Source organism: Leptonychotes weddellii, chromosome 14 (genome assembly GCF_054177405.1).
Source record: "Leptonychotes weddellii isolate Sample4059 chromosome 14, ASM5417740v2, whole genome shotgun sequence".
In the NCBI taxonomy this organism is placed as follows: domain Eukaryota; kingdom Metazoa; phylum Chordata; class Mammalia; order Carnivora; family Phocidae; genus Leptonychotes; species Leptonychotes weddellii.
Window position 1 is genome coordinate 14,245,154 of NC_138382.1, and position 23,335 is coordinate 14,268,488.

The window sequence follows — 23,335 nt, forward strand, 5'->3', positions numbered from 1 at the left end:
ATTAAACATAAATATTTGTATCAAACTATATATACACCTATATAAAAATGTTCAGCCTTCAACATATTGATAGCAAGTATTTTTCCTGAATCTTTACCTTATAGTTTTGTATGCTATTTGACACATAATGCTCAAAAACTCAAAAAAATTGTCTGAGGTGTTGTTTTTTTTTTTTCAAGTAAGCTTTAACACGGATGGTGGGGCTTGAACTCACAACCCTGAGATCAAGAGTTGCATAGCTCTACCAACTGATCAGCCAGAAACCCGTCTGAGCACTCTTGAATCTCCTATTCACTCACCTGCAATGTAGTATCTATGAAATTTCTCATTAAAGTAGATGACCACCTCCTACAGTTCATTAGGTGGACATGTCTTAGTTTTTACATTCTTGTTTCCAGTGTTTTACTATTTCCAATGTTTTACTATTTGCTCTCTGTGACATATCTTTTGTATGCACATCTTTGGTAAAATGCCTAGCTTTGTGATATGTTCCTAGAAAATGGTTGCCATTACTTTCCCATTAATAGAACACGTATTAATTTGCTCATGCAATTTTTATTGACTATCTACTATGTAACAGGCACTGTTCTGGGCAGTAGGAAGAGCAGTGAACAAAAACAGACCCCTTCCTACCCTCAAGTCAAACAGGAGAGGGAAGAAAGTTTGCCATTTTCTTTTTTTTTTTCCACAGCAATTTAACTGCTTCCCCCACTTGCTTGCCATCCTTGTTATTTCAATTCCAATTCTTATCCTGAAATTTCTAGTGGCAACTTAAAGTGGAATTAAGTAAAAGTGGAATTAAGTATAACTACAAAAAGCATATTTATTCTATTTTTTTAACCTACAATAAGGTTATTATGAGAATTAAACAAGATGCAGTTAAAGTACTTAGTATATTGCTTGACAATAAACATAGCCTCTCTGAGGTAGATACTATTTATTGTTTCTCATTTTACAATTAAGGAACCTGGGGCTTGAAGATGAAAAATAACTTGCTTAATGTTACATAGGTAGAAAGTGGCAGTACAAGCCTTTGAATTACGTCTGACACCAAAGCCTTAATTCTTAACCATAGTACATGTCTTTTGTTCTAGAATATTCTCATTAATGTCAACCCATACTTAAATCCTACAGATATATAAGAAACATTGGGCTTTTTTTCTCTCTCATTGGCATTTATCACCCTTTCTGAATTTTGGATCTACTGTCATTAACAAAAAATATACAAGGACAAGTTACTCGATTACAAAGCCAACATTCTAGATGTAGTACAAAAGTTAATTAACTTAATCATTGATACTCAACTCAAACACAAACTGCTTACTTTATTTTTTAACAATGAAATAGTAATAACACAATAATTTAAGTTGTAACAAAGCCACCGAAAGAGCGAAATAAAAACAAAGCTAATTAAGAGGAGTTGCTTCATCTCAAATTAGTTATCTCCTTTAAATAGGAAAAACTACCATTAGTCTGGTGGTTCTCAAAGTTGTCTGCACATTAGGATTGGGGAAAAGAAGGACTGGTGCTTAAAAAAATAGCTATAACCAAGGCCCATCTCAATTAAATGGGAATCTCTCCAGTGGGGCTCAGGCAAGGATATCTGAAGTGTTGTCTGTGTTGAGAACAAGTCTTAAGTAAAAAGCAATAAAAACCATGCCGTCAAAACAATTCAAAACCAAGAAATTAAGAAATACAACTAAATTTCTTTCTTTTCATCCTAGGAAAACGGGGAGGGAAGCACCTATTTGCTCCTCATTGTTCTTTACCCATTTAGGATTCCCCAAAAAATATCAAACATTGGAAACTATGCAAACATGCTACCCAAATGAAATTCTCACTACTTTACATTTAGAAAGTTCTTTTAAAACTATACCACCTTTAACCCCCTACATTTTAAGTTTGCATAGATGTTTAAGTCAGCTATCTATTCAACTAAGAAGAGTCAATACAATGTACTAGAAAGCATTTTATTAATAAGAGTTATTATAAAACAATATTCATTTCATGTACCACAAATTAACTTTTTGGTACAGAGAAGAGGAATATTTGAGTGTTCCCCACCTATTTCTAAAACTGCCAGAATTCCTTTTTATAAGATCAGTATTTTCAAACTGAGTCTAAACATAAATTTTTCTTTAAGAGTACATATATAAAACACTTCCCCTGTAACTGCACTACATCCTTGACAAATCCCTTTTGAAAGTTTCAGTATTGACTGTAGGCATTTATCTTTAAAACAACTTTTCCTCATTTTTCAGGTTTGGGAATGGTATCACATCAAGTATGGAAAATAACTTTTTTCCTTAAGAATATGTGAATTCACTTAAGAGGTGCCTCCTCAAATTCAGAGAAACCTATTCTTCAGTTCCTTCTGTCAGGACTCCATGTCAATCTCAACCACTTCATCCTTGCCCTGAAGCGTTGCTTCTGGCGGGTTGTCTTCAACTACATCTTCGATGTCTGCCAGATCAATAGGTGGTAAAGGATTCCTCCAGTACTGGAAGGTGTTATACTGCCAAAATTCTTCATTGAGCTTTAGGGAGAAAAGAAAGATGAAAGTACATCAACGCTTTATAGAAAGTTACTTTTTTTTTTTTCAGGAAACAAATTTTGTTTTAAAAGCAAACTCACATTAAGATTTTGTGGTCTTTTACTTTGCATCTTCAACAAATACACCTTTAAATTCTCCCTAATCAAAGTGCTTCATGGACTCAGTCAAATCTGTGCATTTTCATATTCATGGATTTGTGAAAATATTTTGTTAGTAGTTTAAATTTAGAAGAATTTCTTCCAAGAGCATCTCTTTTTTTTTTTTTTTTAAAGATTTTATTTATTTACTTGACAGAGAGAGACACAGCAAGTGAGGGAACACAAGCAGGGGGAGTGGGAGAGGGAGAAACAGGCTCCCCGCGGAGCAGGGAGCCCGATGCAGGGCTCAATCCCAGGACCCTGGGATCATGACCTGAGCCGAAGGCAGACGTTTAACGACTGAGCCACCCAGGTGCCCCCAAGAGCATCTCTTCTTGATAATTTTCTTCTATTTTTCAACCAAAGAAAACGTTGGAAAATGGTCTTAAATTTTTTTTTTTTTAACCTTTCAGTGAGGAAACAATTGGACACACATACCTAAAACTTATTTTTGGTCTTTCCCCTGAGGTTTGGTATTTTAAGGGACTGACTTTACATACGCTAAAATATTCTGACACCTTGCCAAAAAACTTTAGGCTATAAACATGCTAAATAGCAAGAAAATCTTAAACTATTTTATTAAAGATACAAGATTTGGTACATGGCAGGACTTTTAAATCAGTATACTAACACTGATAAATCCAAGTTGAGTACTGTCCCGTTTAAAATTCAACAGATTCCTTTGAATGGCTATAATATTGTTTCAAGTTATTATGAAGTGAAGCTGATGTTCCAATGAAGTTCAAAATTGGCACAGAATTTCAAAAGCAACCCAAAAATACTCTGTGCAAGGAAGCAGCACTGGAATTATATACAGGATTCCAAGGTGACCAGTTTGAAGGTTAACACCCTACCCAGATGAGTATTTATATATCTATTCTACTTGGTTGTGTTTTCACTTTAGGCTCATACTTGCTGTAATACCACTATCCAACAGAAATATAATGAAAGCCACGTATGTAATTTTAAAAAGTAAAAAAGAAACAGATGGAATTACTCTTAACAATATTTTATTTGACCTGATATATCAAAAATATTATCATTTCAACATGCAGTCAATATTTTTAAAAAATTAATGAAATCTTTTACATTCTTTTTGTCATACTAAGTTTTCACAATCTGGCAAGTATTTTACACTTCCAGCACTATTCAGACTGGCCACATTTCAATGCTCAATAGCAACATGTTGCTAGTTACTTTACTGGACCACACAAGCCTATTAGGAAATTTCAGTAGGAAGTACACTGAGTGCCTTAGACACTAAGGCTTAGAGAATTAAGAGTGTCTTTGGAATTCCTTTACGCTGGGATAAAAAAAATGCAGTAATTCAAATGATGTCCCCCCAAAAAATTCATTTTGATAAGCAAGAAGGGTTAAAAACAAGGGTCTGTATCTCTGCCTTTTGGAAAAAATCTACTGTTCAAAATACCTACTTATAAACATGGGCCCAAAAAAGATTCTTTAATGACATCAGTGTAACCTAGTAGCTAAGAGCACAAACTTTGCCACCAGATAGACCTGGGTTTGCATGATAACTCCCCCACCCACTAACTCTGACCTTGATCTAAGTCTGTTTCCTCATCGGTAAAATGCAGGGCTCTTTTTCTTTTTTTAAAATACATTTCTACCTATCTACTTATTTATTTATTTTAGGGGGGAGGGGTAGAGGGAGAGGAAGAATCTTAAGCAGGCTTCATGCCCAGCACAGAGCCCAACTAGATCCATGATCTCACAACCCTGAGATCATGACCTGAGCCAAAATCAAGAGTCCAACGCTAAACCAACTGAGCCACCCAGGCGCCCCCAGGACTCTCTTTCAAATTAAGGATTAGTACTGTAATTGCTCAATACTGCTAGCCCAAGAAACCCATGAATCATTCATTACTTTCTTCTTAGGAATAGAAAACAAAAAACCGTTTCTTCTTACTTTCCATTAAAAATAGCTAATAGGGTCAGCACAGAGCAATGAATCTGCATATAGTAACACTATCATGAGAAAACACACAAATATTTAATTAAGTAATACCTGGTTTTATTTTAGTTCTCTGGCTAAAAACACCAAAACAAAACAACAGAAAAAAACAACAAAAAAACCATCTGAGACAACTCAAAAAATATTCTGAGGTTGTAGGACAGAAAAAAGGTATCATTATTCTGCCTAAATTGAATTCTTAATGTAGAAAGGACATTTTTGAGAAACTTTTTCCTAAATGAGATCCCAAGGGTGAGGGTAGGGACTATTCTGAGTGCCAGGAACCAGGGAGACATATACTGCATGAATTGAGAAGACTTTTTAACGTCTCCATATTTTCATTATACCCTGTATCTTGATAATTCACTGGAAATCTCTTAAAACAAAAAACCTCCATCTCTGGAGGCAGAAAGAGAGGAGCTGGAGAAAACATGTTCTTCTTAAATTTGCAGAAGACAAGAAGCTAATGAACAAAACTAACAAAAGGAAGAAACATGAGGATTCCTAGGCTTTTGCCAAAAGAAAAGAACAGGGATTGTCTTGGTGAAGAAGGTACCCCTATGGCCAAGCTTAGTCCTTGCCATGGACCTATAGTGACTAGGAAGCAGAGCGGCCAGATGTAGCCACTGCTGTGAAAGATACTGGTGTATGGGACCCCTGGGTGGCTCAGTTGTTAAGCGTCTGCCTTTGGTTCAGGTCATGATCCCAGGGTCCTGGGATCGAGTCCCGTATCGGGCTCCCTTCTCTGCAGGAAGCCTGCTTCTCCCTCTCCCACTCCCCCTGTGTGTGTTCCCTCTCTGGCTGTCAAATAAATAAATAAAATCTAAAAAAAAAAAAAAAATACTGGTGTATCTAAGAGATTCTAAGAAGGTGTGTCAGTCCACTAAAAAATTCTCCATATTTCCTTCTTATCAATCTGTGGCATACTGCACTCAATATGTTCTGGTAGAAAAGACAAGTCCATATATGGGTGGGGTACCAAAATGGTCTCAAGAGGAAAAGTTTTCAAAGTGCACGGTAGTTATCTCCATATCAAATAGGTCTGGATGACTATCATTCTGGGGTTATTTTAGGGTTTGCCATTGGCAACACACGCTATAACTGTAAATTCTAACTATTCTGTTTTCAAAACGTAAGTGCTATCATTCGGTTTTAAGTAAGCAGATTTTGAACATCCAAAAGCAACCTGAAAAAAAAGTCTAAAAAAACCCGTTTTCTAAATTCCAAGACAACTGGGGGTGGAAATATTCACAATTTAGAATTTCATCCAGAAATCCTCATCGTTACTGTCCAAAGGTAATTTCTTACAACCACAGAAAAAGCTCCTTCCCAACTACCAAATTCTCATTTTATTGGGTTTTTCACCAAGACGTCCTGCCAAAGGAACCTCAATTCACTTTTTGTCTAGCAAGGCATTTGGTAAATTCTACATAAGATACTTAAAACAATGGCAAAATGTGAGACGGATGCTATGATGTGGTGCTTGAAGAGTTTGGTGAATTGAGCCCTACATTTGGTCTTCGTATTCCCAAAGCTTCTGGTAAGTCAACCCAGAACTGCCAAAAAGCAGCCTTGAATTCCTAAGTCTAGACCAAAGCTGTCCAATAAATATATAAGGCCAGCCACGAACATAAATTTTTCTAGTGGCCATACTAAAAAAAGTACAACAGGTAAATTTTCATACACTTTATTCAACCAAGTATCTCCAAGTTCTTTCAATGGGTAATCAATATAAAAATTTTTGAGATCTTCGAAATCTAGAGTGTATTTTACACTTATAGCACAACTCCATTTGGACTAGTCACATTTCAAGTTTTCAGTCGTTCCACACAGTTAGTGGCTGCCATATTGAACAGCACAGATCTAGACAAGTCAGCTCTTAGGTGCAGAGATGGGGCAGGCTCGTTTCCCAAAGAATAAGAACTCTTATATATGATCCTAGTAGACGGTTTACTTTAGAGTCCAAATTAATTTTCAACAATGGTCCTTCTTCACTGGATCCGATCTAACCCTGTGAGTTTTTTAATGCCTTTTCCCAAGATAGGGAGGAGAGGCCTTCCTCTACCAGAAGTGCTGTCCCATGCCTACAGGCCATCCAACTGATGGCCACCACATTGGTCACACTCTTTAGGAAAAAATCTACCACGAATTCTAGAAGAAATCATTGTTAAGCCAAGGAAGGCGCGCTGCACCTTTCTCCATTTGAGCAGACCTATCGCGGTTCACAAAGTCTCCAGAAAGCTCAGGTCTGTCGTGACCCACCCTCCTGCTTCCCTCTTACACAGGACAGGCACTGAAGGTGCAAGCCCACGTATACCTCACCGGACGGACTGTTTCCCCCTCGTTTAGCCAGGTGCTTTCAGCCCACAGGACTCTCCCCAAACGCTGCCAAGAGGCCAAGGGCTCTGGGGCCCTTCCTGTGTAGCCTGGGAGTCCGAGTCCTTCCTGCAGCAGGGACCCCTGCTTTTCGCCTTTTGGGGCTTCTTGATGAACCCGAGTCAAGACGGGGACAATCTGTTCCCTCCCGGGGCGCGCAGTGGCTGCGTAAAGGGTGACCCCCTATCCCCTCACCCCGCCCGCCCTCTGGAGAGCTCAGCCAGCCCCCAGCCCCTACCTGGCGCGGTGCTGCCCCCCAGTCTCCCCGCCGGGGCTCTGTGCGCCCCGCCCCGTCGTCGCCACCGCCCCTCGGGGGCCGGGCGCCCCGGGGCTCCTCCCCTGGCCCGCGGGGCCGCACGGGAGGCAGCTGCTGCGGCGGCTCGCCAGTCTCCAGGCCTCGGCCCTCACGCTGCACGCCGCCCGGAACGCTGCTGTCCCGGCCGTCGCGGCGCTTGCTGGGCGAAGCTGAAGGCTCAGTCATAGCCCCCGCGTCGATTTTGCGCTTTCGGGGCAGCTCCGGGGCGCCGACTGGCTGCCCGGGATGGGAGGCCCCCGGCGGCGGGATCCAGAGCGGCGGCGGCTCCTCGGGGAAGTCGCAGAGCAGGAGCCGCTTCCAAGGCACGTGGAACGTTAGCGGCTCGGCCGCACGCCGCTTGGCCATGGGCCCCGGAGCCTCGGGCGGAGCCCGCCCGGCGCGGGAGGCCGAGCGCGGATAACTGCGGGGGCGGAGGGCGAGGGCGGAGCGCGCGAGGGCGGGCGAAGACCTGCTCGGGGCGAGCGGGCGGCGGGCGGGTGGGGCGGGCGGAGGGGGCGGGGCGGCCGGGCCCGGCGCAGCCCGCGCGCGCTGCCCTCACTGCGGCCGAGGTACTGCCGGACGTTGGGGAGCTACCGCGAAGCGGCGGAGATTCGAACCTGCGCACAAATGTGCGCGCGCGTCCTCGCGCCGGCCAGGCGGAGCCGCTGGTTGGTGGAGACTCGCGAGGCGCGCTCCCGAACGCCCCCGCGGCCGGAAGTGCGCGCTCGGGGTTGGGTGGGGGAGGCGGGAAGGCGGCAGCGGCTTTATTAAAGGCCCAGGGGCTTGGTCCCCCGGAGGGCGTGACCTTGTTTGCCCAGGGGTGGGGAGCCGCTGTGCAAATCTCGAGCTCGGTAAAGCGGTGTAGGTTTAAGACCTTTAGAATGTATTTGTTAATATTCCCTTAACTCGAGTCAGTGGCCTCAGGGACGCTTTCAGGAGGTTAAAATCATCTCCAGGAGGTACAGACTTAAGCAAACTAGTGTTGAGAGGCTCCAGCGCCACGTTAAATCATCATTTCAGGCGGACTGTTGTACGGGGGTGGCGGCTGAGGGAAGTCGCTAAAGCCAACACGCAAAAACCAAGCGGAACAAAACAAAACCCAACGAAGTGTATGTTTTGCAGTGGCTGTCGTGGAAAGTGAATTGGCACCACATTCTTCGAAGATCTTTTGATTAAAAATTCACTGATGAAGTTGCAGAGGACATGTGCAGGCCATCCAAAATAGCTCATCCCAGAGCCAAGCCTGGAACACAGCTCTCCTTTTCCAAATGAAACCTAAACTTGTTTGGCTCTTAAATTATGTGGGAAGCGCACAGAGTTCCCTTCTTACTCGGTGCGATGATCTAAAGTGAGATTCCAAGACCTTCCTTCCAGCAGAATTTGTTATCAGGCAAAGGGAGGGGGATGAGAGCAGTGAATTTACTATAGCTTGTATTTTGATGGTTGATAAGGATAGTAACCGAGTAAACAAAAATGAGGAAGAGAGCTGCATGATCTAGAGAAAGTGCAAGGAGGATAACTGTACTCTTAACTGGTAAGTACTTACCTATATACTATTTACCCCATGCCAAGGTTGTGAGAAGATAGGCAACGACTTACTTAATAGGCACAGAAATATAATAAGTTAGGGTGTTAAACAATAGCTTTTCTGCTTGATCTTTCCATTCCTTCTTCTTTGAAATTGATAACCTGTCAGTCTCAAAGAGCAGATCACACAGATCAGATATGAAAGACCTTACTTTTATTTGAAAAGATTTGAGGGTGTCCTTCCCAAAAATGATAAAATGCGGGTTAGCTAATAGAGATACATTCCTTTGGGGTCCTCACCACAGACTCTTGTTTTTCTAAATTGTGAAATACATCATATATACAAAAGGTTGTATAAAACACAAAGGAATGATAGTAAGATGCCCAGCACCCAGTTTTATATATAGAATATTACTTGGGCCAGAACATGACAAGGTCCCTACCTGCTTCTCCCACTGGTGCCTTTTTCTCTTACCTCCACTCCAGGTAATTGCTGTTTTGAATTTTGAATTAACCATCCCGTTGCTTTACTTTGTAATTTTCTCATTTGTGTTTGTGTTCCTAAATAACATTTTTGGTTTTGCTGTTTTTTTAACACTTTATGGAGCCTTAATTGACATAAAATAAAACGCATATATTTAAAGTGTTTACTTTGCTGAATTTTGACATATGTATATTCCTGTGAAATCATAGCCACAATTAAGATAATACACATCTCCATCACCCCCAAAAGTTTCCATTTTCCCTTTTGTGATTCCAATCTCTTCCCCTGGTTCCTTCCAGGGGAAGGTAACCAGTGCTTTACTCTCTGTCATTATAGATTAATTTGCATTTTCTGGAGTTTTATATAAATGGAATCACAGTATATACTGTTCTTGTTTGGCTTCCTTCAGCACAATTATTTTGAGATTCATTCATGCTATCACATGTTCATTCAAAATTTTATTACTCAGTACTTCTCCATTGTGTGGCTGTATCGTAATTTGTTTCTCCATTTACCTGTTGATGGACATGTAGGTTGCTTCCAGTTTGGGGCTAGACAGATAAAGCTGCTGAGAACATTTGTGTGTAAGGCTTCGTATGGACATAAGATTTCTTTTCTCTTGGGTACATACCTAGGAGTAGAATGGCTGGACCATGTGGTAGGTGTCTTCAGTTTTCTAGCAAATTGCCAAAAGTGGTTATACCATTTTACTTTCCCATCAGCAGTGTATGAGAACTCCAGTTCCTACACATGCTCTCCAACAATTGGTATGGTCAGACTTTATTTTTAGTCTTTCTAAACAGGTATCTCATGTATCTTATTATAATTTTAATTTACATTTCCCTAATGACTTATGATGTTGACTAATGATAGTTTATTTGCTATCTGTATCTCTTTTTTTTTTTTTAAATAATTCATTTGTGAGGGAAAGTGAGAGAGATCACGAGAAGAGGGGAGGGGTAGAGGGAGAAGCAGACTCCCATTGAGCAGGGAGCCTGATGCGGGACTCCATCCCAGGACCCTGGGGTCATGACCTGAGCTGAAGGCAGGCGCTTTAACCGACTGAGCCACCCAGGTGCCCTGTCTGTATCTCTTCTTTGTAAAATGTTCAAATCTTTTGCCTACTTAAAATATTGAGTTCTTTGCTTTCCTATTTTCCTTATTTAATATTTTTGTGCATGTAATCATATTTCATTCATTTATATTGAGCATGGTATTTCATCATATGAATCTATTGATAAACATTTGATTTTTTTTCAGATTTTTGCAGTTAGAAATAGTGTGCAGGGGCACCTGGGTGGCTCAGTCGTTAAGTGTCTGCCTTCAGCTCAGGTCATGATCCCAGGGTCCTGGGATCGAGCCCCGCATCGGGCTCCCTGCTCCGTGGGAAGCCTGCTTCTCCCTCTCCCACTCCCCCTTGCTTGTGTTCCCTCTCTCGCTGTCTCTCTCTCTCTGTCAAATAAATAAATAAAATCTTAAAAAAAAAAAAAAGAAATAGTGTGCAATGAGCATACTTGTTCATGATTTTTTTTTAAATTGAAGTCTAATTGACATGCTGTATCCTGTTTTCAGGTGTACATCACAGTGATTTGATATTTTTATACATTATGAAATGATCCCCGTGATAAGTCTAGTTACCATCTGTCACCTTACAGTTACTAGAAAATTATTGACTGTATTCCCTATGCTGTACATTGCATTCCTTGATTTCTTTTTTGACCTATAAATTATTTGTGTTAACTTTTCAAGTATTGGAGGTTTTCCTAGATATCTTTTCCTTACTGATTTCTAGTTTAATTCCTTTCTCATTTAATTCATTATCTGTGTGTTTTAATCACTTTAAATTTGTTGAGATTTATTTTATGACCCAGCATATGAATTATCATGGTACATGTAACCTGTGTTCTTGGAAAGAACATAATATCCTGCAGGTATTTGGCATAGTGCTCTATCAGTGTTACTTAGGTCAAGATGGTTGGTAGTGTTTCTCAGATATGATATGTCTTTACAGATTTGGGGTTTTTTGTTTTTTGGGGGGATTTTTTGGTCTAAATGTTCTATGAATTGCTAAGAAATAGGTGTTAAATACCCAACTAGGACAGTAGATTTTTCTGTTTCTCCTTTTAGTTGTCAGTTGTTGTCTATGTGTTTTGAAGCTCCATTATTAGGCACACATATATTATGATTGTTCTGTCTCTGATGTATTAACCCTTTGTTCTTATGAAATATCCCTCTTTATAGCTGGTAATGCTCTTCATTTTCAAGTTGTCTTTCTCTGATATTATAATAGTTCCAGCCCTCTTATGCTTACCATTTGCACAGCACATCTTTTTTTCCATCCATTTACTTTCAGTTTATCTGTATCTTTAATGTTTCTCTTAGAGACAACATACATAGTTGGATCTTGCTTTTCTGACATTCTGGAAGTTTCTATATTTTAATTGTTTAGTGCTTTAACACTTGATAGAAATTATTGAGATGACTGGATTTAAGTCTAGTCTTTTACTATTTATTTGCTGTCTGTTCCCTTTCTTTTTTGACTCTGTACGTCCTTTCCAGACCTCTTTTGGATTAATTCAGTATTGTTTTGAATTTAAATTTAATTTAATCTATTAAATTAAATACCTCTTTGCATGAATTTTCAGTGGTTGCTCTAAGGATTGCAATATACATCTTTAACTTTCCACAGTTTACTTCAAGTTAACACTGTATCACTTCATATAAAGTGGAAATCTTGCAACCCTTCGCTCCCACCCTCACCCTGTCCAGATGCACTTTTATATTGACCCAATAGAATCTTCTTCCTATCCTATAATTTTGTATAAGTAACTCTGATTTCTTTCCCCAGCACTTCTTATGGATAATGACTCAGAACTCATCATTAGTAACAGCAAAGCAACAAAGACAGATACTTTTCTCTTCGTGTCTTCTTGGTAAAGAAGGGATGCACACTCACATTCTGCTTATCTTAAAATTTGCCTGTTTCAGACTGATTAAAGCCCTACAGCAGTTTAGGGTGGGGAAGTGGTTTAAAATTTTTTTAGCAACTATGTATTCACCAGACCTTTTACACATCTCATTTAATCCTCAGAATTCCATGACAGGTATTATTGCCAATTTAACAGATAAACCTCACCCCAAAGCGTCAGACCCTTGTCAACTTCTCAATAAGCCCAGTCCTGACCACCCTATTTAAAATTTCAACTCACTCGGCGCTGCCCAGGACTCTAGAGATTCCCTTTGCCTGATTTTTTTTTTCTATAGCACATATCACCTTCCAATTTATTACATGATTCACTTATTTATTATTCTTATTGTGTCCTTCTCTAAAAAGTAAGCTCCTTGAGGGTAGGGTTCTTTGTTTTTTGTTTATTTTTTTCACTTATGATATACTCAAGCACCTAGAACAGTGCCTGGCATGTATCAGGTGCTCGGTACATAATTGTTGAATGAATGACTATTCATCACTTTGCTTGAATGCTTCACAGGCATCTCATAGTCCATTCTTGTGTCCCCTGTATCCCATCATTCATCCAACCAGGTACTCATATCAGAAGTATAACTGCCCCTTCACAACCTTATGCTCACTTATTATTCCTTGAAAAATAGCATTTCCTATGGACCAGGGGAAATTCTAGAGTTACCACAGTAAGCAAAACAAAAATCCCTGTCTTGTGACTCCCCAAGTGAAGCTTATATTGAGGGAGATAGACAGTAAACAAGTACATCTGTCAGGTGCGAGGAAGAACAAAGCAGAATAAGGATGGGGGAGGTTATATTAGGTGGTCAAGAAGGGTTTCTCAGATAAGGAGACTTTTGAGCAGGGACCTGAGGAAAATCAGGGGTGAGTTGAGTATTTATGGTGCGTAATTGTAGGCAGAGGTAATAACAAGTGCAAATGTGCTAAAGCAAGAGCATGTCTGGCATGAGCTTGGGACAGCAAAAAAGCCAGTGTGGCCTTTTTTCCCTTAGTGTTTTGGCTAGTTTCTATTGCTATGATTTGAAGCTCACTAACCTTTTCTTTTCTCATGCCTTTTCTGCTGTTAATCTCATACACTGTATTTGTCATCCCAGACAATGTACTTACCATCTCCAGAAGTTTAGTGTAGGTCTTCCTTACATCTCTGTATAACTTTCTGAACACATGGAACAGTTATGCTCACTGTTTTAATGTCCTTCTCTGGTAATTCTAACATCTGTGTCGGTTCTGGGTTGGTTTCCATTGGTTAGTCTTTCTCCTCTCTAGGGATGTTGTTTTGTTCTGTGTCTGCATACATGGTAATTTTTTATTGGATACCGGGTATTATGAGTTTACTTTGTTGTTGCTTCTTGCTCTGGCCTTGGGAAGTTACCTCACGCACATGCACTCATCAGTACTCTGTAGATCAGTGTTCTGGGGGTGGGGGAGGGGGACGACTCTGCTCTGATCTCCAGAGTGCTCTCTGTGTGGTTTCCTCCTCTCAGGTACTCTGTCCTGCAAACTCTAGCTGCCTTGGTTTCCCTGGACTGTCAACATCATGTCCTCAGTTCAGGCACACCTCCAGGCTTGGCCCGAGTTTCCCCTCCTAAGGCCATATCCTGGAGACTCAAAGCAGTGAGTAGGGCTCACCTTGTTTCCTGTCTCTCATTGATCACTGGCCTTTGTTGGCAGTTGTTTTATATATTGTGTCCTGGTTTTTGGTTGTTTTAGGTGAGAGGGTAAATGTGGTCCATTATTCCATCTTGACTCGAAGCAGAAAATGCCTTCCTGTAAGATTTTACTTTGACTTCAAGGTTATATTCTTGTATAAATTTTAACTTTGAGATATGCCTGCTTCCTTGTTGTAGGAAAGTGTATTTATTCATTATATATGAGTATAGTATGTGTTAGCATATACTAATATATAGCATATATTAATATATATAATATACAAAAGGAAATTCATCAACCTTGTAATATTCAAACCACTGACTATGACATATCTGATTTTATTCTCTAAGAACTCAACCAGTATAAAGAAAATTGTATAAATTTCCTCTTTGTACTAACTAAGGTAGAAGTAAATGGTGATTATAGCAGGAACACTTGAAAAATGAAATACAGATCCTTGACTGTATCTGTATATGTGTTTGATAAGTTCTGTTCTTCCTTCAGGTCTCAGCTCAAATATTTCTTTAGAGACATCTCAGTACCTCCCTACTGCTCAGAGTACCCTGTACCTGTCCTTTATAATGGTGACCTCAGTTCTTACAATTAGGTAATTACTTGTTGCCATTGTTGTTTTGTAATTACTTGTTTGACACCTTTCCTCTGCTATGTAAGCTCTGGTGGGAAAAACATTAACTTCTGACCTTTGAATCCCCAAGATCAAGCCTTATACCTGACACAATGCAGTTCTCAATAAATGTTTGTGGGGTGAAGGAAAAAGTGAACACCACGCAGTAAATAGGCTGGGACACTGACCTGGTCTGTGTTCCTACAGTCTGTTTCTTGCTTCCCAGGCGTCTGTGATAGTGAAGAGCAAAACAAACGGACAAGAAAACAAAGACATTGCATGTTGCACAAGATTTTAATGCAGTTTTCAACATAAGCTTGGCCATCGTTAAAATGTTTAATAGTAGGTTGTATTGGTGAAAATACTGAGAGACAGATACTCACCTTGTTTTAAAGTGTAACCTTTTAAGAGAGCTGTCTGACAACATCTATGAAAATTTTAAAATACACTACTCACCTTTAGGAATTTACACCAGATGTATGAATGTGTCCACTGAGAATGGACACAAAGCAGTACGTACTGGACTATTCATTGTAGTTTAATGCTGAATAGCAAAAGGTTGAAAAGAACCTAAATGTTACTTGTTAGCATTATGTGTGTGTGTGTGTGTGTGTGTGTATTATACATACAGACATACAGATTTTTTTTTTTTTTTAAAGATTTTATTTATTTATTTGACAGAGAGAGAGACACAGCGAGAGAAGGAACACAAGCAGGGGGAGTGGGAGAGGGAGAAGCAGGCTTCCCGCGGAGCAGGGAGCGCGATGTGGGGCTCGATCCCAGGACCTGGAATCATGACCTGAGCCGAAGGCAGACGCTTAATGACTGAGCCACCCAGGCGCCCGACATACAGATTTTATTAAAGGAATTTATTTGTATGGATATAGAACAATTGGGAAAATGTATTAAGTCAAAAAAGTAAGGTTCACACGTATATACACACATTTATATGTGCGTTTTTTTGGTATTGCATAAAAGGTTCTGGGACAAGACTGTTACCAATAGCCATTGGGGTGGGGTATTAGGACACATGGGTAGAAGGCATATGGGACCCATCTTTGGGCCACCTCAGGTTATCTCCGTGACACTGGTATTTTGTCTGGGTTACAAGTTTCCTTACTATAGGGCAACACTTACAGTGTCTGGCTTCTGTTACCTTCTGTTGGGAGCCAATTTCCCATGGTTCTTTGCATTTCAGCGTATTTTGCAAGCAGAGGTACTGGCTAGCTTTAGTCTAGATTATCTTTTCAAGGATGTGTGTAAAGTGAATGGGCTCAGAAGATAGAGACTGTCTCCTTCTGGAACAGAGGGTAGGTTTATTTACTGTCTAGCACAGTGTCTTCTCCTAGGGCAGAGTCAGTCACACTTACTGCTTGCCCATCATAGAAGAGTAAGCTTTCCTAAGCTCAAGGTTCTCCTGTAATGCAACCCAATGCTTGTGCACGTGTCACCTAGTGCTGCTCGGGTCACTCTGAGGTTTGGGTCTCAAGGTAAGACCCAAAATTAATACTCTGGCTAATGCTATTGCTGTGAGTTGTAAATTCTCCTTTGACTTTGATGTAGGAGTTTTGTGTCAAAAGTGGCTGTTTCATAAGCTAAGAAATCTGCAAAAATTTTTCCTTTTTGGCAATTGTGCATTAGCATCTCAGTTTGGAATAGTTGGGAGTCGCTTACACAAAGGATGTTTGTACTCATAAGAGTTTTTTTTCATGGCCTTCCATTGCTCAAGACAAAGACTTGGGGTAAAGCAGGAGACTGGAAGGGACAGACATTGTTTCTTTGTTGGGAGCAGTGGAAGCAAACCCCCTCTGCCTCAGGGGAGGGGAAGGAAAACCTCTTATCCCCAGGACAAGGGCAAAGATCCTTAGAGGAAAACTAAAAGCAAAAATCAGGAAATTCCTGCTTAAGACCAATCGTAAATACATGGGGAAGAGGATGGGAATGCTGAGAAAAACCCACTTATGAGGCCTAGGTGACAGAGCCTGCCTAAGACTGAGGCTACACCAAGACAACAAGAATTCCCATTTTCCCTACCATGAACCTAGCACAGACTCACAAGGAACAATAAGTGGCCTACCCCTGGGGTAGAGGTAGGAGCATGGAGCAAAAATACCTCTGTGACACAGGCATGCAGACACAGCTGAATGCTGGAGAGAGTACAACAACACTGGGAAAGACCCTCTGGCATCCTGTCCTCAGCACAAGGTAGGAACAAGTTACTGCTAGCAGAGGCTGAAGGCCATGATGCACTGCTGATAAAATGCAAACCCAACTCATCTTCTTGCAAGATTGACTCAGCCTCCCATATCAGCCTACCAGGCATATATTTATACCTAGACATAAATACTGTTTATCTCTGTTTGTTGTTGTTTTTCTACACAACGGATAGAATTCAATAACATAAGACTCGGGAAAAAAGCAATAGGAGAAAACAAAAATGTCAAGAGATGAAGCAATTAACAGAACTAGACTCAGCAAGTTATTGGGGTTATCAGTCTTTATCAATCAAACTCCTGTAATATATTAAAGGATATGGTGGAAATGGTGAAAAACATGCATTGATGCACAGGGAATTTCAGCAGAGAGTTGGAAATTACAAAGAGAAATGGAAATGCTTGAAATAAAAAGCATAACAGATGAAAATTCTTAACAAGCTCATTATTAGAATGGACACAGATGAGGAAAGATTCAAGGAACTTGAAGATAAGGAAACATAAAGAAGAAGATAAAAATAGTAAAAACTAAATAAAAACAAAAAACAAACACCCGAACAGAGCATCCAGGAATTGTGGGACAAGAACAAGCCATCTAATGTACATGCAATAGAAGTCCCAGAAAGAATAGGGCAGAAGGAATAATTGAAGAAATAAGATTTTTCAGAAATAGTAACATCAAACACACAGACAGGACAAACAGAATAAATTCCAAAAGCAAACCAAAACACACATGCATAGACACGTCATAGTCAAACTACTGAAAACTGAATGCAGCCAGATTAAAAAGAAACACATTCAGAGAGACAAAAATAAGAATTACAGTACAGTACTCATCTAAACAATGGTGGTCTTTAAAGAATGAAAGTCAACCCAGAATTCTGTATTGAACAAATCTCTTACAAAATAAAACTTGAGATAAAGGATTTTTCAGACAAAATCTAAGAGAATGCATTGCCAGCAGACCTGATATGAGAAATGTTAAGGAAAGTTCTTCAGGTGCAAGTATGTTTACCAGATGGAAACTTGGATGCACACAAAGAAATGGAATGTTTTGTCACAAATTACCCCAAAACTCAGTGGTTTACACCAACAAACCTGACCCAATTTCTCAGTCTGTGGGTCAGGAATTCAACATCAGCTCAGCTGGGTAGTTTAGGGTTGCTGACCAGGGTTGCTCATGTGATTGCCGTCAAGATGTTGGCTGGAGCTTCATTGGAAGGCTTGACTAGAGCTGGGGGACCCACTTCCAAGCTCATTCTACACATGTAACTGGAGAAGGCTTTATTTCTTCACCATGTGGAATTCTCCATAGGGTTATTTGAATGTCCGCCTGGCATGTCTTCTTGTCTCCCCTAACCCAAGTGATCTGAGAGAAGAATGGAAGCTACAGTATCTTTTATGACTTGCAAAAATTTTTACATTCTTGGCAATTGTGGGTTACCATTCTGTTTGGAATAGCTGGAGTCTCAGATATAAGGGATGTGTGTACTCACAGATTTGGTTTTTCTCATGGCCTTGCATTGGGTGCTCAAGAGAAAGACCTGGAGCAGGTCAGGAGGCTGGAAGGCCTCCTGGCTTACAGTATGATACACAGAATAGCTGCTGCTGATGGGGCCTCGTGGAAATCACACATTTCTACCTCTATTCATTAGAAGTGAGTCCCTACAGGCCACACTTTGAGAGGGAGAGGAGTGAGGCTATACCAAAGGGAGGAGTATCACAGAATCTGTGGAGATATTTTTAAAGCACCAACACCAGAAACTATAAAAATGAAGATAAATAAAAAATGTATTTGTTATTTTTATTGCTTCAAAAGAATTCAGTTAAAGCAAAAATAGTAACCATGTATTCTGCGGTTTATTATGCACATTAAAGTAAAATGTGTGACAATAGCATGAATGCGGGAAGAGAGGAATTGGAAATATATTGTAAGAGTGGTAATTCTTACAACTAATACATTCAGTGGTATACTACTTTGAAGGTGGACTGTGACAAGCTAACAATGTATATTGGAAGCCCTAGGGAAACCACTGAAACTTCTTTTTGTAAAGAGTTGTAACTAGGGGCGCCTGGGTGGCTCAGTTGGTTAAGCGACTGCCTTCGGCTCAGGTCATGATCCTGGAGTCCCTGGATCGAGTCCCGCATCGGGCTCCCTGCTCGGAGGGGAGTCTGCTTCTCCCTCTGACCCTCACCCTCTCATGTGCTCTCTGTCTCTCTCATTCTGTCTCAGATAAATAAATAAAATCTTAAAAAAAAAAAAAAAAGTTGTAACTAATAAACCAGTAGTGGAGATGAAATCAAGAAAATAGTCCCGAAATAAGTGAGAAAAGAGGAAAAAAGAAAGAAATGGAGTAAGTAGAAACTAGCAAAATGGTAGGTTTAAATTCACCCATGTCAATAATTAAGGTAAATGGTTTAAATAGCCAATTACAAGTTATCAAAAAAAGATAATCGGAATGAATAAAAAGGCAAGACCTAGGTACATACTATCAATAAGTAACCCATTTTAGAGATAAATTGGAAAGTTTAAAAGTAGGATCTTTTAATAAGCACTTGAAAAAACTGGCATGCTTCAAACAAGGTCTACAGTTCAGTAACAAGAGTCGTGCCAATGTCCATTTCATGGTTTTGATTACTGTCTTACAGTCACATGGAATGTTATTTTGGGGTGAAAGCTGGGTGACGGGCACAAAGGAACCCTCTACTTTTGTGTAACTTCTCCTGTCTTCTGGCAACGTGCATGAAACTAATAGGCTAACTTATTCACTCGTCAGCAGGGTTAAGACCAAACCCCAGACTCAACAGTTTTGTTGACAAGTCTGGGATGCTGACAGACTTGGCATTCCAGATTTGGAAGGACAAGATTGCACAGGCCAGTTCAGGAATCTGAGACTTCCTAGGATACAGCAGCAAATGCTCTTGCCTACATGGTTAATATGGCAGGGAAGTAATGAGACCCCTTCCGTCTTGTTAATGATGTTGAACAGCTAGAGGTGGGTTTGAGATGAGTCACCCAAATTTGCTCACTCTTCCTGGCAGGAAGAGACAGGGATGTTACCGCTATGGAGCAGCAAGCCCTGCGGTCCCAGCCAGAAGGCCAGAAGGCTGTGGCTGCTAAGGAAAGAGTCCTCAACTGAGATTAGTGTCAGCAATGAGGAATCTGCTATTCAATATAGAGCTTTGGGTGACCTGAAAGCAGAAGGCCACTTGGTTGAAGTGAGCGTAGGTGGCCCCTCGAAAGTGTGGAAGAAGCTTTGCCTGTTAGTGTAAAGTCTTGCCACGGCCACACGTGGCTGGCAGTGAAGTTGGGGCTCTGGGTGCCAGGGTGGCCAAAGCTAGAAGCCTGGGGCCGGACAGCACAAGTGGCATGTGCAGGAGCACAAAGTAAAGGGCCCCGGGGGCTGGGCACTCACTGGATGCTGGGAGCTCACAGGGGAGGAAGCAGCAGTGCTCCGGCATTAAGTCTGGGCTCAGAGGTCAATGGAGAAAATCCGGTTTCCCTCCCACCCCTTCCTCCCACTGTCTCCTTGGACTGGCCTCCCCCTGCCTCCCAGCTCGGGGTAACTTGGTTCTCCTGGCAGCTGTGCTGTAGCCCGATGCACGTGTTAAACTTCTTGGTCTGTGATCGTGTAGGGGAAAAAGACACTTGAATTCAACCGATAGTTTGGACAGGGCTTGTAGTGGGAAGGAAGGTGTGAAATTGTTAGCACCTCATCTGAGCCAGGGGGAGCTGAGTTGCAAAGTGCTGGAATAGCAGGTGAATACGAGAAGCCAAAGCGAAAGTAACAGTCAAACCTCTGATCCCTTCAATAATATAAGCAAGAGGCTAAACCAGACAAACCATTGGTAGCTCCCTGCTCCCATTTTCTCCCATGGAACAGCACACCAGTCAGGCATCAGCTGGGTCTGCCCAGACATGGCAGTGGTCTCATTGCTAATGGAAGTCCAGACAGGCTCCTGCAAGCTTGCAGACCTGGGGAGTGGGGTGAAAGAGGAGGAGGGCCTAAGAGTGGTAAGAGTACTGAGTCAGAGTGTAGAAATGTCTTCAAGTTTACCCCTTTCCCTCCTAGAAGCAGGTCTCAGCAGAGGCACCTGAGGAAGGCCTCTCCCAGAGCCCCTGACAAAGAGGCACTGGGCTAGGACTGAAGCTGTGAATAAGAGCCTGAGTTCTGGACTGCAAGTCCCACTAGACTGCAGTACAGCAACTCTGGTCCAGGGAGGCCAGCTTTGTTCCATGGACCTGCCAGGTAAAGCCTTTGTAATTACCTGTGTTCAGGCCTGGAAAAAAAAAAAAAAAACAACAACACAGTTTTGGGTTTTGTTTTTTTTTTTACCAAGGAGTCAGACACCTCAAAAATAACCTCTCACTGAGGCCCTTTGGGCCAATTCAATACATGTATCATGGATCTATTATTTACCTGAACTTTTCCTTCCAATTAAGTGTCACATTCAAGGACTGTCCCTTCCTGGGTGGCCCAGCAGAAATAATACTGAACTCCAGGAGAGAGAATCCACAGCTTCAAAGACTCAATGGCTGCCTAAATTCTTACAGGCCATAGCCAGGTACTGTAATAGAATCAACTGCCTGACAATCACCAAAGACACCTTTGTACAAAAGGAGGAGGTTATTAGTCTGCTACTAAGCTTTGAGACTGAATGCCTCTTTGGTCTGACGTTCTCATTTGGAGGTGGGTCAATTTGGACTTGATGACTAACAAGGTGAAAAGGACAACAAGCCTCCCAAGTCAAAACAAATAGCATATTCAAGGGTGTAGCTGGCCTGGCCCTAGCAGCTTTTGGTACTATGATAAAATGGCAGCCATTCCTTTGGGGGTGAACTTTATGCCCCGCTCTGCCACCTAAAGCAAAGCCGCTGGTTCGGTGGGGCTCTTGACTCACAGACGTTACCTGAACTCCCAGGTCTAGATCCCTGGCTGGCTAAGTTGAAACCCAGTGGGGTGCAATGGGCTGTGGGCGTTCAGCCTCAGCGCCAGCCGGGTAAAACGAGCAGCAGATACGGTCCTTCCTGTCAGTGGCTAGAACTCAAAGCAGTGCTCAAGACTGGCCAGTCCTCCCCTTGACGAAGTTCAATACATTTTTACTGACTTCTGGATGGCTGCCAATGGCTTGTCTGGTATGCCAGCTGAACACCTATAGGCTGGCGGATTAAAGATACCTCTCTCCGGGCATTAGACTTAATAAACTGCTCAACTTCCGTAACAGTTAAAGAAATGAGTATTACAATTAGATACTTTTTCCTATCATATGGACAAAAATGACAAGTTTAGCAAAATCCAGTATGGGCCAGAGAATGGATGCAAAGCTATTCCAAAACACTGTCAGTGATGTGTAAAATGTTCATCATTCTCAAAGGCAACTTGACTGAAAATGCACATACATCCTGGCTGAATGATTCTATGTATCTATACTGAACAGAAATAATCCAACATGTAAGAGGCAGGTACTAGCATGTTTCTAAAAGTGAGAGTAACCCTCCACGAAGTTTTGCTTGTGCCTCGCTCCCATTACCTACCATTTTATTTCTTTACCATTCCCACCAAACTTTAATATTCAAGAATCTATACATACATACCTGTCATCTTTGAATCTCCCCAGGATTCCACTGAAACGTTTTTTTCACCATAACATTAAAGCTAATGTCCTGTGACTAAACTTCATCTTTTTCTATCACTATACAGCGGTCAAGAGATTGAAATTACATTGTCTACCAGGTGCTTTCACATATAATACTGCACAGAGTAGCACAGGACCTCATACAACCCTTTGAAGTAAGTGGTATCAATCCTCTTACAGGTGAGGAAACACACTCAGAGCACCTTGCCTGAGATCACAAACAATAGTTCAGGGAAACACACCCAGAGTATCTAAGAGCCAAGTCCAGTGCTTGTGCTACTAATGGCTGGTCCTGGAACTCTTGTACTCGTGTCCTTTATAGGTATTTCTCTATTATTTAACAAAAGCAAAGAGCAAGATTAATTAGTATCAGGCCTAACATACCCAAAGACCAAGTATTCTTATTACCAACTTTCTAGAAGCATATAAGAATAAGCTCATCTAAGGATTAAAAAGCATGTGTTCCATTAATTCAAATTCCCACATCTATAGTTACTACTTAGATGGAAACAACCAAGCAAATACTGTTTCGTAGCAATTGGCAGACTTTAATATTCAAGAAAAATTAAGTCCATCATACACATTAAAAATATAGGAAATTTCATGCAGACATGAAGCTTCCAATTCAGCCTTTGTGGCAACTTTTAGAATGAGAATTACATATAAATACAGTACATTTTACAGTTCCCAAACTTCATAATTTTATACTGTGATTTATACAGCTTCTCTATATTTTACATTTCCCATCTTGCTCACTTGATTAAAATACCCTAACCTGCACCGCTTCAGAATATTGGGGGGGGGGGGGAGGGAGGGAAGCAAGCACAATGACCTATCTCCTCCTGCTTTATGAAAATGAATGAAAACATTTGTATATAGAGCTAA

General features: G+C 41.1%; 1 protein-coding gene and 1 long non-coding RNA gene across 2 annotated transcripts; one reads left to right on the top strand and one right to left on the bottom strand.

Moving 5' to 3' along the window:
- Positions 1-922: 922 nt before the first annotated feature.
- C14H9orf40 (chromosome 14 C9orf40 homolog) lies at positions 923-7,861 on the bottom strand. Its single transcript, XM_006731255.3, has 2 exons — positions 7,278-7,861; positions 923-2,536 (listed from the first exon to the last, which is right to left on the bottom strand). Exons 1-2 carry the CDS (start codon positions 7,698-7,700, stop codon positions 2,378-2,380), a joined length of 582 nt encoding a protein of 193 aa, XP_006731318.1. The 5' UTR covers positions 7,701-7,861; the 3' UTR covers positions 923-2,377.
- Positions 7,862-19,081: 11,220 nt separating this feature from the next.
- Positions 19,082-23,266, top strand: LOC145716991 (uncharacterized). Its single transcript, XR_014139947.1, has 2 exons — positions 19,082-21,063; positions 21,258-23,266. It is a non-coding gene; the product is annotated as an uncharacterized LOC145716991 (long non-coding RNA).
- Positions 23,267-23,335: the final 69 nt, after the last annotated feature.

Bases quoted from the DNA above. Each gene is read 5' to 3' on its own strand.
- C14H9orf40 (XM_006731255.3), bottom strand. From the start codon at position 7,700: ATGGCCAAGCGGCGTGCGGCCGAGCCGCTAACGTTCCACGTGCCTTGG. The intron at 2,537-7,277 runs GTAGGGGCTGGG...TTCTCCCTAAAG, and splicing joins GGGGGGCAGCACCGCGCCAG to CTCAATGAAGAATTTTGGCA.